The sequence below is a fragment of the Colias croceus genome, chromosome Z, assembly GCF_905220415.1.
Source record: "Colias croceus chromosome Z, ilColCroc2.1".
In the NCBI taxonomy this organism is placed as follows: domain Eukaryota; kingdom Metazoa; phylum Arthropoda; class Insecta; order Lepidoptera; family Pieridae; genus Colias; species Colias croceus.
The window spans coordinates 2,262,255-2,280,045 of NC_059568.1; the positions used below are offsets into that span (position 1 = coordinate 2,262,255).

The window sequence follows — 17,791 nt, forward strand, 5'->3', positions numbered from 1 at the left end:
ATATATAATATAAATCCAATACAATCAATTTTCTTAATTAAGTATTAAATACAGTCTGTGCCCTAATGCGCCAAAGATGTTTTTAAAATAAGAAATGATGGTGATTTTGGAAATCTCTTATTTTAAAATGTAATCTTCTTCCTTCCTTCTTCCATAAATGTAAATAAATTCTACTCAAATGTTTCTATATAGGAATAAGTTATAAATTAAGTTAGTGATGAGTTACCATGTAATGCTTCTGTTATATTTATAAAATACAATAAATAATTATATAATAATACATAACTATATGCTTTCGTATTATTTTATAATAATTGCATTATATTCTTGTTAATTTATGTATTATATTTTTTTAAGTATTAAAACAACATTACATAGGTACATAAAATAACATTTATTCGATTTCAAACATGTAACAACTATTGGATCTTATTTTATAATAAAATATATTTTCATAATTGCTGCACGAAATCCCGCTTAATATTCAAAAATTATAACTAAAGTTTACATAACAATAAACAACTAATCTTTAAGTACCTACTCACATTATTAAAATTAAATCATAATGTCACTAGTTATACTTTTTATGGAAACTCTAAAAGTATGTTGTTTACAATATTGTAAAAATGCAACTCTACCAATACATTTAAATTTATTAAATTATGTAGAAATAAATTTTAGAAATACCGAGTTTATTTAAAACTAAGATAGAATTTTGAGTCCGCGTCTTTTCACATAGTAAACAATCTAATTACTAATTATAAAGTACAAAACACTTTCAGGCCTTGTCTGAAACTTCTAAATCCCTGGAAACTTCTAGATTTCTTGTAGTTTCTATAAACATTCACTTAACCCTATTTATAATTCACGTTGGTATTACCGTAACAACGCATCAGTCACGCAAAATATGAAATGGTAATGAACGGCGAAAGTTTTTACAATCCAAAGATAGGATGAATTGATATTCTGTATTTATCTTTGCTAATGGGGGTTTGGCAGGCGATTCTTTGTTACCAATTTACATATAGGTTTACTGGGATAGGGCATACTTACTGCAGAAGGTTTTAGAAAGGCGCCTGTAGTGTAGAGAGGACTGCATAGTGCATAGTTAGAACTAATATTTGTACCTTGATAGTTGGTTTTAGTTTTTAGGTGTCTGACAATTCTGACATTGTTCCTAACCGGTGAATTCTAACTTAACCCTATCCTGCCACTAATAACAGCTCGACAGAACTCAGTCACTCTTTTCCGATCTTAAATTTTTATTAAATGCCTAAAAATGCATTTCCAAAATTTGAACATGGTGTTTATCTTTCCCAAATAAGCACAAATTGTTTATTTAGCGAGCTGTAGATTTTTCAGGTACTTGAATAATAATTAGGTATTCACATTTTTTAAAGTGTCTAGTGTCTGATTTAGTTAAGAAATAGAAATTTCCATTAAAACTTAAATTATACATTAAAATAAGTACATACGTAAAGTTTGAAATCCATCTAAAAATGTGGACAAACGGGCAAATTAACAACAAAAAGTACATTCAACTCGATCAGTGCTGCCAACACAAGGTAGCCAATGTAAACAACAGCGCACGTAATGCCCACTCTCCAATCTAGCTGAAATTTATTCAGAGCGAGAGCGCCGTATAGTGCAAATAGCGTGGATAGGAGCGAGATAGCACTATATGATAGGCCGCTGGAATTAATTTTCACCTGGAACAAAATTGTTGCTAGTGTTATCATTTGAAAATTTCAAACACATCAAATTTTTCCTTTTTATAATTTTCAATAAAGATTAATCAATAAGTAATTATTATTATAATATTAGTTATACATACCCAATGATTACCAGGAACGCATGGATAGAAAAGAGATTTGATTAACCACGGAAGTCCCAAGCAGAGCAAGATATCAAATGTATTGGACCCAATGGAGTTACTTATGCCCATTGTGCCGTGACCTGTGAAAGATAAGGATTTAAAATTATTTGTATATATTTCTTATGTGTTTATAAAAAAACTTGAATATGTAAGTATATATTATAACTAATACATTGCCAAATTATAACGTGAAAGTTTGAATTGAAAGGAACGTGTCCACTTAAAATCATTTTCATATAATATCTGATTTTGTTTTAAAATGTTTTGAAATTATTATCGTACTTAATCATAAGACACATTAGAATTTTTGCTTTTAAAGGCCATTACCATGATTAGTGACGAGCACGCTCGATACAGCTTCAGGCAGACTGGTGCCAGCCGCGAGGATGGTCAGCCCTGTGATGCTATCAGGCACGTTCAGTGTGTCACCTAGAGAAACCATATTAATATAACATGCTAGATAAATGTCATGAAAAATGGTTCAGTAGTTTAGGCGTGATTTAGTAACAGACAGACAGACAGAGTTACTTTCACATTTATAATACTAATAATAGTATGGATTAGTTTGTCTCGCGTCATTTATAATTGGGTAGTTATTTCTGCGTCTTTTGTTTTTATAATATGTTGGTAAATGTTATAATAGAATAATGTTACTTCAAGTATTTAGTTACAATAATCAAAATATCAAGAATCTCACCTATTTTTAACATTAATTTTAAGTTTAACTGGCCATAATAACTGCGAACTATTATAAAATCGATACCTACTCCAAACTTTAATAATTACCAATCTTACCAATAATAGTTATAATCCAGGCGACCAAATAAGACACTCCTCCAATCCACGTGACGCACATTATAAACGTCAAAGGGTACATTCTGGGGTGCTGTCTACAATCTGGTATGGTTATCCAGAGCAGCAGACAGAGCGGCCAGGTTAACACCCAGAAGAACTTCTTGACTGGTGACGACTTGTCACCAGGCCACGACCATAGAGAACTTACGCTTGAGTCTGTGGTAGAGATTTGTTCTGTATTATTTGGTATTTACGTGTATGTCTTTGTATAACAAAAGTGGATCTTATAATTATCATTGAGTTTTATTAAAATATAAAGTTTGAGGTGATCATACGATTCAATTTGTCTGTTGTGTCCCAAAACCAGAAAAAAAGAATAAGGAACACATCAGAAAAAAAAGAAAGGAAAGTGAAGCATATTATTAAAATAGATACCCATAGTTGTTGATCAGTGTAAAGTTAATTAAAAATAATAATATTATAAGTACCTAATTTATAAAATATTTTCAGAGAAAATATTTTTTTTTAATTCCATCTCACCTGAATCAGTGGAACCATGCCTTTTCGTCATTTGTATTCCCTGTTCCACATCGTTTATTGTTTGATTCGATACCGTTATTCTGTTTGTGGCATCCAAGGGACTGGCTTTTTCTACAATAAAAATATAAATTAATTAAAACATCTATAGTGAATTTCACCCGTAAATATTTTCATATGTAAATGTTTTTAAGTGTATTTAGATGCTTAGATGATTAGTGCTTTCGAAGTTGTAGTATGTACCTTGTAATGCAGTCATGAAGCGTTTAGAATTTCTTATTTTAATTTAAAAAGTGTTTTATTGAAATTGAATTTTCGCAAAAAGATAAACGACAATGTCGGTCTATTTCAAATAAAAACAATAACAATATTAAATATCACAGTTTTAGAAACGAAAAGAGTATTTTTTTTAATTCGGATTTAAATATTATTGTTTATTGTGTTAAGGTTCAAATTAGCTCAGCAGAGGGATATTGAAGAAAAATACGTGTATTCACTTTGACTGTTTATTTCATACTGGATTTACCTTAGGATTTACATTCATCGCATCGAATCTATCAATACAGTTAGATCATTAAGTAAAGTCAATACACAAGAAAAATTCAATTAATGTAAAATTCTCCCGAACATACCGGCGGCCAAAAACAATAGGTTTTTATACAGTAGTAAAATCAACATGAACTCATCTAATAACATTCAAATAAATATTTTATACAACAACTGTAAATAAGTAACATATTAGTGGACTGTAAATTTGTAAATAACAATCGTGTATAAATGTAAATCAAATAAACTAAAAATCTTTAGGCAACGCTATCAATTTGTATAATGGCCGTTTAAACTCATGATTACCCTGGCACTGTACTGTCACCACACGGACATGGTTGTCTGCCCCGGGATGTAGATCCTTCACTCGTCCCATTAGCCATCTAGTGGGAGGCATATTATCCTCTTTAATAATCACCATATCTCCGATTTGAGGTGATGGTACGCTGACCTGCCACTTGTAGCGTTGTTGTAGTGTATTCAGATATTCGAGTTGCCACCGGCGCCAAAAATCCTGTGTCATCCTCTGTACGAGTTGCCATCTAGACAACGCACCAATCTTCATATTATCATAGCTAGCGTCGGGTACACCAATTAAAGTTTCGCCCACCAAGAAATGACCAGGCGTAAGGGGTGTCTCCATATCATCATCGGTTTGACATAACGGGCGAGAATTCAAACAAGCTTCAACCTGGGCCAAGAGAGTACACATTTCTTCATACGTCAAGGTGCTGTTCTTACTAACTCTATTTATGTGCCTCTTTGCAGATTGAACGCCTGCTTCCCACAGACCTCCGTATGATGGCATTCTTGGCGGAATAAAATGCCACGTTGTTCCGTCGTTTTCTAAGACTTCGGCTATTTCATTAGAAATATTACTCTTACCCGTACTAAATAAATCTTTAATCTCTTTAGCTGCGGCTACAAAGTTAGTTCCATTGTCGCTCCAAAGGTGAGCACAGTGGCCTCTGCGAGCGACAAATCTTCTAAACGCAGCTATAAACGCTTGGGAAGTTAGATCTGTCACAGCTTCCAAATGTATAGCGCGTGTCGCCATGCAGACAAACAAACATATATAACTTTTAGTCGCATGGTGACCACGTCCCTTAGATGTTCTTATCCATACGGGACCAGCATAATCGACTCCGCTGTTAATAAACGGTCGATGTCGATTGACTCGCATTGCTGGTAGCTGACCCATGAACTGGCTCTTCACTTTAGCCTTGTCTATAATGCATATCTTACAATTACGAATACATTGCTTTACTGCCGACTTCACTCCAATCACCCAATATTTTGTTCTAATGTAAGTTAACATTAGTTGTATGCCACCATGGAGCGTTTTTGTATGTGCTTCGTTAACTAACAACCTTGTAATGTGTTGATGACTCGGTATTATAATAGGATGTTTAGTTGTATCTGACAGTGATGCATTCTGCAACCGGCCCCCTACTCTCAAAATTCCTCTTTCGTCTATGAATGGAGCTAGTGTTATAAGTGTACTTCTTTTCTTCACTCTTCCTTCTTTCTTTAGCGCTTCTATATCCTTTTCATAAACCAAGTTTTGATAATATCTTATGCATTCTTCTAATATATATTCCATTTCATGTGATGTTAAATAATGATGTGTTTGTGTTGTCCGTTTCTTACCAAATCTTCTACAATATGCGAGTACCCGTTTCATTCTTGACATAGTGGAAAATCTCTCCCAAATTGGCTGTTCTTCTATAATAACATTACATTTTAGCTTCTTCATTTCTAAATCTATTTTTTGAACATCACATCTCTCAAGTTGAAGGTTTGTTTGTTGTAACCAAACCGGTCCCATCCACCAAATCTCAGAATCTACTAGATCACATGCGTCAATGCCTCTGGTTGCAATATCTGCAGGATTCTCTGCAGATTTGACGTGTCTCCAACATTCATTATCCAAGACTCGTGTTATACCTCCAACCCGATTTGCAACAAAAGTCTTCAAGTGCATTGGTTGACATTGTAACCATGAAAGTACAACCATTGAATCGGTCCAGGCGAATATTCTATGTTTAGGTACTTTGAGTACTTCCACAAGATCCTCAATAAGCTCCGCTAGTAGGGCTGCAGCGCAAAGTTCCAATCTTGGTACTGATATTTGCTTCAATGGTGCAACCTTGGTTCGTGATGCAAGTATAGTTACATGTATTTTGTCATCATGAAAAACTCTCAGATATGTTACAGCAGCATAAGCTTGAGCAGATGCATCTGCAAAACCGTGCAATTCAACTTTGTCATTATCAAGTGTAGTTTTTAACCAGCGTGGTATCTTGAGGTTTTGCAAATGTGTAAGTTGTTCTCTGTATCTTATCCACTCTTCGCGTAAATCCGGAGTTAGTTGATCGTCCCATCCTAGGCTACATAACCATAATCTTTGTATTAAAATCTTCGCAGTAACAATTACAGGCGAAAGCCACCCAAAAGGATCAAAAAGTCGAGCCACATCAGATAGAATTGTCCTCTTTGTTACAGGAAGCTTCATTTCTGGTAAGTTGACTGATACTTTGAATGCATCATCCTTTCTATCCCATGTTAATCCGAGAATTCTTATTACATCATCTAACTTTATATTTATCTTGTCCCTTGTATCAATATCATTTCTTTGTAAATAGTTCAATACTTCTTCTGAATTACTAGACCATTTCTGCATTTGAAACCCTCCTTTAGCTAATATCTCTGTTATTTCTTTACACATGTTCTTTGTCTTCTCAATATTTTCATTTCCTGTCATGAGGTCATCCATATAGAAAGCCTTTTTAATAACATCAGTGTCCATATAATTATGCACCTCATCATCTGCTAATTGTATTAAAGTACGCACAGCCAAATAAGGAGCTGCTGCTGTGCCAAAGGTTACAGTTGTTAGGTCATATTCTTCAATTTGATCATGAGGATTATCTCGCCATAAGATGCGTTGTAAAGGTGTATGTTTAGCAGTCATGTTGATCATTCTATACATCTTAACGATGTCCCCCACAACACATATCTTATGCATTCGCCACGCTATAATTAAACTTCTGAGGTCTGGCTGTAACACAGGTCCAATCATCATACAATCATTTAATGAATAGCCATTAGAACCCTTTGCCGATGCATCAAAAACGACTCGTACCTTCGTTGTTTCTTTGTCATCACGTATTACTGCATGATGCGGCAGATAAATAGCATTATCGTTATTGACATTCTTTACCTGTTTCATGTGACCCATTGCCTTGTATTCATGTATAACCTTTGTATATTCTATTTTCAACTTCTCATCTCTTTCGAATTTCTTTTCTAGTTGTGTCAATCTTCTCATAGCTTGCTCTTTTGTTTTTCCACATAATTTAATCGTGTCTTCTATACTTTGTTTTAACGGTAAATTTACTTCATATCGTCCTGTTGAATCTCTTCTTGTTGTATTCTTGTAAATCTCCTCACATAGTTCTTCTTCTTTTGTTTGAATCTTCTTCTTTTTGTAGACATCTGTTTCTATTTCCCAGAACCTTCTAAGTAAATCATTATCTTCTTCAACCATCCTTGTTATATGTAGTGTTATTATATTGTGTTTGTTATCCATAATCTTTTCATCTCTTCGACCTGATATAATCCATCCCAAACGTGTTTTCTGCACCACTAACCCATCTGACAATTTTACCAATCCTTCTTCTATAATTTTGCAATAGACATCCGCTCCCAACAACATGTCAATTCTTCCTGGTGTATGATAGGTAGGGTCAGCCAATGGTAACATTTGGAGCTCTGAACAGTTCGTCTTGATGTGTGTTGAGGGCAAACTTGTTGAAATAGTCTTAAGAATGTAAGCCCTGACTTCAATACTATCATCTTCTTTTTTCCATCGTGACGAAACTGCGAGATCGACTAGATGTTGTATTTGTATACGATTTCCTTCTCCCACTCCTGAGACTACACCGTTGATTTTGGATTTTGTACAACCCAAAAGTGCCGCTGCTCTCGCAGAAACGAATGTGGCCTCTGATCCCTGATCAATTAAAGCACGAAGCATGTGTGTGTAACCGTTCTTCGCTTTAACCATAACTTGTGCTGTCGCTAACAATACTTGTTGATCGGGTTGTTCTCTAGAGAAGTGTGCTGTTGTGATGTTTTGTTCTGGTTGTGGTTGTTCATCTTCGTCCGTATGCGTCAGTCTAACCTTATGTAAAAGTGAATGATGTTTTCTTCCGCAAACTCGACATGTTTTCCTTTGTTTACATTGATATACATTATGATTCGGTTGAAGGCAATTGTAACATAAATAATTCTTCTTCACAAACTCTTGTCGCGCATCAACCGACTGATTCACAAATTCCTTGCAGTTGAATATGTAGTGCTCACGCTTGCAATATGTACATAATACCGGTGAAACATGAACTCGTGGTGTTTGATAAATATCCCGGCGGCCGTCTTCGACTGTGGCGTGATGTGACTTATATGTTGAAGACAATTTTTTAATGTAAATTTTTTAATTTAATGTAAAATTCTCCCGAACAATTATGTTAGTGTAATAAAATAAAAAAAAACGTACCTTTATATAAAAGTGGAGTAACCTCGGTGTATTGTTTTGGTTTTTTGAAATAACAACATCCGCTTTTCACGAATGTACCCAATCGAGTGTTGAACACCATAGCTGGAAGTTTAAATTTTGTTTTAGTATATGAAGATTGATATTATATTATATTATTAGTATATTAATTAGTATTGGAGAATTTTCGTCTCAGAGGCCAAGACCCACTTTGGGGTTTCAGCGCCAGAGGAGTAAGTAGTAAGCAAGTATATGAAGATTGTAAGGTAATAATTACAAAAATCAATGAGTAACTCACGTATCAATGCAATGTACAGTCCAAAATATAAAAATTTCAAGATTTAACTAAATATGTATAACATACCTAGTATATAAAAAGTATACATAAGCACTAGTAACAGAGCCTCATGCCAGTACACCATGTCGTCGAGCAAGGTAAGGATGAGGGCCAACACAGCTACCGCGTACATGAGGCAGTCCCGGGATATCGACCACCAGTCTAGATCGATCGCCTGGGGAGGTAAAATTAAGGAATGGAAATAACTAAATGACTGACTAATGAGTGAGTGTGTGTGTTCGTCAAATGAGTAAATGCACTAATAATAAAGTAAGTACACTGTAAGCAACAATCGCGCGGCACGACGGCACACGTTGAAAACCGCCGACCCCACCACGGCCCGGCCTATCTAGGGGTAGGGGTCACCTAATAAGTGAGTGGGTGTTAGCGAGCGTGTGTGTGCCGGTACACATTACTGGGTGAGTGCTGTTAGTGAGTGAATAAGTACCCTGCAAGCAACAAGCGCGCAACACGCCGGCACAGCGAGCACGTTGAACACCGCCGACCCCACCACGGCCCCCACTCCAAGGTCTCCCTCCGTCACGAAGGTACCAACGCAATTGATGAACAGCTCAGGACTGGAGCTAGCCGCCGCCATGAATGTCGCGCCGGCTATGTCTGACTCCATTTCTAAACCTGGAAAATGAAGTTGGAAGTTATTGAGTTATTGGAAACTACATGATAATGTTCAAAAGATAAGTGATGTTAGAAATGTTTATAAGAAAATGTCAACCAGTATTGGTAACGTTATGTTTTTAGTTGAAACGTTTAACTTATTGAAACTTTTTAAGATACCAAATAATAAAGTATGACTACGAAAAGTATTTTACATGAACATAGTTCAATAGCTTTTCTTTACAAAAGTGATTTAAATTTACGTTATTTTAAGCTATTGCATAGCTTCTATCGCGGGCCTTGAGACCAGGGACTGAATCGAGAAATTCCGTAACGAAAAAACCTCACGCTCCCCACTCCGACGGGTGGAGGTGTGGCTTGAAGGCATAGCATGCAATAGTTTTACCGCGGCAGTCCCCGAGTGCCACTGGCCACACGTCGTTTTTTTTATTAATTATTAATATTAGTGACCCCTGAACCAATAGCCCACTTCTCTACATGGGCGTAGCTAGCCATGGGCTCAAGGTGGGGCGACAATAAAAAAATAATATGTAACTAGCAACTGTATGTACCCAAAGTCATATCCAGGTCTTCGAACCTCAAATGCCTTCGCAAATGCCGGTGGCACGGCCGGCGGCTGTTTGTTTGCCATTTGCGAAGGCATTTGCGAAGGCATTTGCGAACGCGCTTGCGAACGCGCCTGCGAACGCGCTTGCGAGCGCGCTTGCGAACGCGCTTGCGAACGCGCTTGCGAACGCGCCTGCGAACGCGCCTGCGAACGCGCCTGCGAACGCGCTTGCGAACGCGCCTGCGAACGCGCCTGCGAACGCGCTTGCGAACGCGCTTGCGAACGCGCTTGCGAACGCGCTTGCGAACGCTCTTGCGAACGCGCTTGCGAACGCTCTTGCGAACGCGCTTGCGAACGCGCTTGCGAACGCGCTTGCGAACGCGCTTGCGAACGCGCTTGCGAACGCGCTTGCGAATGCGAACGCGTAAAACTCCTAACACCAGTTCATGCCAAAAAATATATATATTTTTTATATCAAATCTCATCACCACACTCTGGAATAAACTGTAACACAAATTACCTACTCATATAACATAGTACATACATCCCCAGTTATATAATGTTCTATGATATAAGGTCTATTACTGCGATTCAAAGGGGGAATAAACATTACCTATCGCTTACTCCACAATTCTTATCAAACGTATGCAGTTGATGTTCGGAGAGCAGAGACGTACTTGGCATTTAGATGCAGTAGATTTGGTTTAAACACCATGGAATAGATTTATTTAGATATTAGAGATATTTGTCGAATTTTGATGAAATGATTATTGAATATTAAAATAGTAAAAATAGTCAGCCTTTTTTAATATTCAATTCTTTTCTGAAGACAGGGACTACGCTGTTTAGTGGCTGCGATCACGGTTTCACCCGCGAGCATCCGCTCCTGGTCTTAGCGTAATGATATATACCTACTCTATAGCCTCCCTCGATAAATGGGCTATCTAACACCGAAACAATTTTTCAAACCGGACCTGAAGTTCCTGAGATTAGCGCGTTCCTGCGCGTTCAAACAAACTCTTCAGCTTAATAATATTAGTATAGATTTTGATGGAAGTAAAGAGAAGTAGAAATTAGTAATTACTCTTCATTATGTTTTATTTACACCTATTGAAGTTAGCAAAATAATAATAATTATAAATAATTGAAAATGTAATACGCGCATTGGCAATTTAATTGCCTCCGTGTAATTATTGGAGATTCGCTTCAGGCACATTCACGAGTTTAAGACTTCGCACAGCAGTTAATTGTTCAAGTTTATGAGAGGAAATTAAAAAAATACTATATACAGGTACATAAACGCGCTAGTTTGTAAACACGAAGAGCAAAGAAAGAAAAACATTTAGACTCATTGACGTGTTCAAAGAATAATCTAGGAGGAATTTAATTTGATAGAATATTTTTTTAATGAATAGAGTAAAAAAAAACTTGAGCGATGTCAAGTGACATCCGGATGGAACGAAGTGTTGAGAGAGACAGACGGAGAACCACGCGCACGCCGCACTGCTTACAACTCTAGCAAAAAGTGTCGTGACAACTTTTCGTAAGAATTTTTTCCGTCTAGCCCCATTTCTACAACGCGCGATAAGGAACTTCGTTCCAATTAGTTGATTATACTCTAAGACTCTATGAGTATAATATAATGAGTTTTTTATTTGAATTCATTTTTAATAAACTCAGTTTTAAGAAAATAAAAAAATTGTCGTCATCTTTTCAGTAATTTAACAAAAGGTAATTTTATAAACTTCTGTGTGCATCAAATTTGTAAAGAAAATCATACTCGATCGTGTTGCTTGAACCATCATTTTTATGTTTCTCTAGAAACTATTATTACTTTATTATTTCATTAAACACATGTTCCGTAATTGATAAAAATTTAGAGGTAAAGGACACATTAAAACTTTTTCATTAATACGACGGAAAAGTAATCCATACAATATCCTAGTTATAACACTAGTAAATTATTTGAACTATCTGCTCGAAATAATCTATGAAATGCCCTCCATTCGTGTGTCATAGGCAATTGGTATGTGACGTGGTCGGTAAATGGATAAATGGCTAAACCTCGCTATAAACACATTCTCGCGGCTCCATGTTTGTCTTCTTATTAGAGGGCAAACGAGCACGCACCTGATCGGAACACCAATAAAGTAATCCTCGCTAATGTTATAAATGTTTCTCACGTCGGCGTCGCAACGTAACATACTGCTGTTTTTTAACCGACTTTGAAAAAAGAGGAGGTTATCAATTCGTTGATTTTTTTTTAATGTAGGTATGTTCTCCGATTTCTCTAAGAGACTTAGATCGATTTTGAAAATTATTGTGTTGGTGGTCCAGTGATCATCAGGTCAGAATTTGATTATGCAATTCTAGAAAAAGCGAAGGAACTCTACTCTTCATTTATTTGAAAGTTGTAGCAATTAAATTTTTCTAGTACTTAAAATTATTAGAAGGCAGTTATTAGTGTTTATTAAAACAGAATTGCTCATAAAACAAAAGGTCAAACATCACATTCCTATAGGAATTTCCTTAGACCGCTCTGAAAACGCGACCGAACAGCTAGCGGTTGATATTGTACTAGGTACCTAATTACGTACTGGCTTCAGAAGTGTAAGAGAGCATGGAGACTGGCCAACAAGCATAAATAGGTACAGAGAGGAGTGAAGAACATTTTTCATTCCATCCCATAGTCCGGTGCAGTGGGACAGAAGATTCAAGATAGTTCAAGACATTATAAAGATGAAATATTTGTTAGTTGCCACTTATAAATTATTTGCTAGATTGTAAAACAAATCTTAGGCTATTTTTTCTAGGCTTTTCCTATTACAAGTCCACCCGGGAAAAGCCGACGCAAGCGGCTAATAAGTATCCATACTCTGTCTGTTATTCAATCACGCCATAACTACTGAACCAATTTGCATTAAATTTGGTATAGAGATATTTTGATACCCGAGAAAGGACATAGAATACTTTTTACCCCGAGAATTAGGATAAGTTTTATCCCGGAAATCCCACGGGAACAGGAACTATGCGGGTTTTTCTCAGACTGCGCGGGCGAAGCTGCACGGGTGAAAAGCTAGTTATTGTATAATATGAAATGTAATTGAAGGGTAATATTTGATTTCCATTTTCGAATCGTTTCTGTAATATTGAAATAGATTTCAGCGGTCAATTAACCACTATAACATTGATACAGATAACGACAAACTGGATATTTGATTTTCATCTCGACCTTTGACTCTATCTCGATTGAGTCGATTGACTTTGTGATGTTATCGACATGCTAACTAATTGAGTGATATGGTTATCTAAATATAGTCGACTATATCTATTCTAATAATAGCTGCTGTTTTTCTACCTCATTGCTCCTTTTTCGTGCTTTACCTCATATAATGAAGAGGAATCATTTTTGAATGTATGTTTGTAATGTTTTAACACAAAAACTACTGGAATTATTTCAATAGTTCTTTCACCAGCAGAAAGTTTTATTTTTCTTGACTCAAGCAGGATATATATTTTCATTTTTAAAATATTAATTAAATTAATATTATAACTATTAACTGTTCAAACATTCGCTCTGTGGCTTCCGACTTTTATTCCATTTATTATAGAAACATTAACTCGGCACTGGATCTGCAGATTGACCAAAAATAATGAACTTATGTAGAGACATATTTCAAGAGACTTTATATCATAATACGACGATGTCTGTACATTTCAGAAAACATTTTACGGTGACTTTTCATCGGATTATTAATGTGAATTATGAATGACTTACGATCACATATCACTTCGATGGCTGGCACGAAGTAATGCTCACACACGGCTCCAAGCAGAAGGAAGCAGTATATTGCAATTACGCAGTGGATCACGATGTAACCCTGTTTAGTAGAAGATCACAATAAAATAATAAATAGAGTAAACCAACACGCTTAAGGGCTACCGCACACGGGTCACCGGCCACCGGCCACAAAACGCCGCCATCGGCATATTTTCTGCACTATTCATACATTTTATATGGACTCGCCGCACACGGTTGAAGCCTGTGGCGGCCACACGCTACACGCTTCTAGCTTCACGTAGCGGCGTTTGTGGCTGTGGCCCGTGGCTCGTGTTTCGTTTTTGTTTTTACCAATAATTAAAAATGAGGTGGTGAGTTTTCGATGATACAATTGAAAACAAATTCGTATTCTATAATTTCCAACAATTGATGAATGTATTGACATTTTTTTAAGTTTAAGTAAACAAATTAAACAATATACTCGAATTCGTATCAATTCGATTTACTTTAAAAATTGCTAAAAAATTATATTATATAAAAAATCTTTGCTTTTGACCAAAGGTTTGCGGGTGAAACCGCGTAGCACTGCTAGCAATTACCATGTAGTATTTCTTACGTAACTATACATATGTAAAATAATCTTTGGTTATGCTAGCGACCTCATCAATGAAATTAACACACGTGGTTATTTAGTCCACTGTTGCTGTAGGAGTCCGACTGAACCCAGGGCCCTTGGTATATTATTAGAGTAACTATATTGTAATTTGTATTCAGAATAAAAAGAGCGTGTGTGCCAAGCACACGTGTCAGAAGTGAAGCTTCTTTGGCATAATATTCAAAGATACCAAAATCGTCGCCTTACTCCATGTCGTGACGGTATTGCCTCGACGTGTCCTTGAAATTTTACTCCCAACTCTAAAGAAGCTGTTTCACTTCAAAAAGGAGAATCAAGTAGGCACATAATTATACATTATACATACTTGTTGTCTCTGTGCCCTGTTAAGACCATCTGGAGGGAACTCCAGAATGGCGGGTGGGGTGCAGTTTCTTCCATTGATTTCCAGAGCCAGGAGGTGTCGGGACGTGAAGCTAGTTACATCTGTAATAATATTCTCGCTTACGTAACTACATAGAAGTGTAAAATGAAAAAAAATACTAGGATTTAAGGAAAGGAAAATAAAATAGGACAGAAATGCGAAGAACAGGACACATAAGTCATAACTGAATTTACTCTTTGTTTAAAATGGTGAAGTTAATCAATTAATTTTGTGATCGATTTTTATTTTTCTTACACATATTACAGATAATTGAAAAAATAACAAATTCGTATATATGTATTTTGTGAAGGTTCATCAAAATACTAACTATTTATTGAACGAAAGGCGTCTAAAATTACATTGTCTCCGACACAAAATATATAAAAAAATTGACGGGATGAGTTCTAGGAAAAAGATGACAGTGAATATAAAAAATAGTTTGGAAAATCCAAAAGTGCACGCCTCATAATCTCATCCTTTACAATAAAATTGATTATTTATAAAGAGTATACAGTATACACTATAAATATAAAAAAGAAATAAAATAAAACAGTTGGAAAAGTAAAGAAAGCGGTACCGTAATAATTGAGCTATTTTTCTTGTGGCCCCACCTAGATGTGAAACTGCGCATGTTTAAAGGACTGACTACCAACTTATTTTTTTAAACCTTGGCTTAAAGTATAAAGAATCGAGTTTATAATGGTGAATTTTGAGTACACTATAAATATAAAAAAATAAAAAAATAAAATAAAGAATATATATAGATATACTAAAATTATGGAGAACAGTCGATATTTTTTTTTTGTTTATTTAATAACAATTAAACCACATCGAATCAGACCCTGAAAAATGAAAGGGTTCTATTCCTGAGCATACTCAAGCGTAAGAGAAAAAAAAAAGACTCGATTAGTAAAGTATTTCGGTCGCTATCGTGTTAACAAGAAAATCCTCCGCACATACAGACACACGGACGTCCAAGACAGAACTTTTTTAAACTGTTTTTTAACTAGTTTAAATAACAAAAATGACATCAAAAATATCATGAATGTTAAAAATAGTGTTTTTTCTTAATATGTGTGTGTATGTATTATCTTACAAGTGCAATGTATGATACATAAAGAAATCTTAAGTTTGAAAAATCAGATGTTTTGCGCGAAGTGACAGTAGTACCCACCTCAACGCTTCGCTTATGAGGCGTGCAAAAAACTGTACTTGGGAATTTTTAATAGGCTCAATCGCTTATGAGCACTACGAGTTCAATTATTTTTTAAACATTTTGTTAAAGTCAGTCGAAATCTCCAATCTCAACCAATTTCCAAAAATTGAATCTACTGACCGAACTTGAAGCCTAAGATTTAATTAGATAAAAAAAATATTATTCATATACGGAGTTACTAATGTCAGTTTTATTATTGTATAGCTAACAAGCGAACCCGGCGAACTCCGTTTCGCCACCTATGTTTAAACACCAAACGAAATGTTAGTACTTAAGGCGCTGTATGTGAAAAATGATTTTCCCGGTTTTCCAGCTTTTCTTTTGAAATGTTTCCTGAATTTTCTTTGCTACAAACCTCACGTAGCCAAAGACCTTTCCAACGAATCCAAATCCGTGGAAATCGGTTCGTCACGTTCTAGGTTATAGCGTTAGGAAGGAAAACCCGACTTACCTATTTTTATATACCTAGTAGAAGAAAATAATTACATTCTGACGTGTACACTGTACACTGTACTGAGTAAAATATACTCGTAATAATAATATTGTTTATAAATTATCACCTCCCAAAATCATGAATGAATAAGCGTTTCTTTGCAATCATTGTAAAAATGAATAGGTACCTACATTTTATTTTTATATTCCACTTAAGCCTCTTACAATATTTTTTGCGTTTTATAACTTACATGTATTATTTTGTTTCTGATGATTGTATCTATTACTTAATTATAATTTCCTATAAGCTATAGAATAATCATATGATCTCAAAAAATTTAATAAATGGGAACAAATTATTAATTAATATTATAATATCATAATTCCAAATTGTAGACATAAGCAGACTATAGACGTCGCATAGCTTTGCATTGCAGAGCTTCGCCACAAATGATTTCAACTTTACCTGCGGTCTGCTCTATTTCTTTATCGATAGCTGCGCCGAACATCAAATAATAGACAAACGGTAACGCTAAGAATAACACTCTTATTACCACCGCCGTACTATATTTACACTTAGTCCGTATCAACATTTTTGCCATTAAAAATGAATGAAATTTTCAACCAAAGATTAGAAGATTTTTAAGTTGACTACAGGGAGTCAACGGGAGCGTTTGTCAAATAAAAAATTCAAATATTTCGCCGTGTATACAACTCAATTTCATTGACAAGTGAATTCTTGCTAAAAGGGACGCAGAGCGTCCTGCAAGATGTACTGAAACTTCACTACTGTCTTTTTCAAATGAAGGAATTGTTTATCGATAACTTTGATAAGTTTTATCGATATCAGTTGGTAAACAGCAGCTTAAGCAGGTGGCCAATGCTAACTAATATGTTTTATTGTCAATATTTGGATATATTATCTTGGGTTTGTTACGACATAGAAGGCATAGCTTTCGATTTCAGTCCGGGTTAGGCGAGCTTCTAAAAGGTAAGGGTATGGTGATGCTTTTGATTTTTATTGATATTACTTTTTTCAAAGCTCGGCGAATTATTGAAAGCTCTGCGAAATATTGGTACTGTATTTATATTAATTTTTAAACATTTTCGATACCTTTGTATAAAACTATCGCCAATGCATCTAATACCTAATAAACATTTTTTCTAATACTTTTAATAGTATTACCATAGTATAAAGAGGTTTTACAAAATCGCTTTATTTGATGCAGCGTATCAACAAATAAGTTAAATCATTGGAGTAGGTACTCCTTTACACTACCCATTGAGTTTATACTTGATATTTATAAAATTGAACATTCATTATCAATCAATCGACATTATTTACTCCTTCGTGTATCGACAAGATATTGTATTGGCTAATATTTGTATAGGTCGGATACCTACGATTATATCTACCTGCATTTGATGTACTGTTATGCGTAATGCGTTTCATTTATAAGTTACTAGTGGTCCGCCCCGGCTTCGCCCGTGGTTCA

At 35.4% G+C, this 17,791-nt stretch overlaps 1 protein-coding gene across 1 annotated transcript; it reads right to left on the reverse strand.

Moving 5' to 3' along the window:
- Positions 1 to 392: 392 nt before the first annotated feature.
- Positions 393 to 17,070, reverse strand: LOC123705039 (sodium/potassium/calcium exchanger 3-like). Its single transcript, XM_045653597.1, has 11 exons — positions 16,762 to 17,070; positions 14,591 to 14,709; positions 13,608 to 13,710; positions 9,095 to 9,282; positions 8,674 to 8,821; positions 8,313 to 8,414; positions 3,212 to 3,322; positions 2,672 to 2,887; positions 2,204 to 2,305; positions 1,835 to 1,956; positions 393 to 1,709 (listed from the first exon to the last, which is right to left on the reverse strand). The coding sequence occupies exons 1-11, from the start codon at positions 16,895 to 16,897 to the stop codon at positions 1,494 to 1,496; spliced, it is 1,563 nt and encodes a 520-aa protein (XP_045509553.1). The 5' UTR covers positions 16,898 to 17,070; the 3' UTR covers positions 393 to 1,493.
- Positions 17,071 to 17,791: the final 721 nt, after the last annotated feature.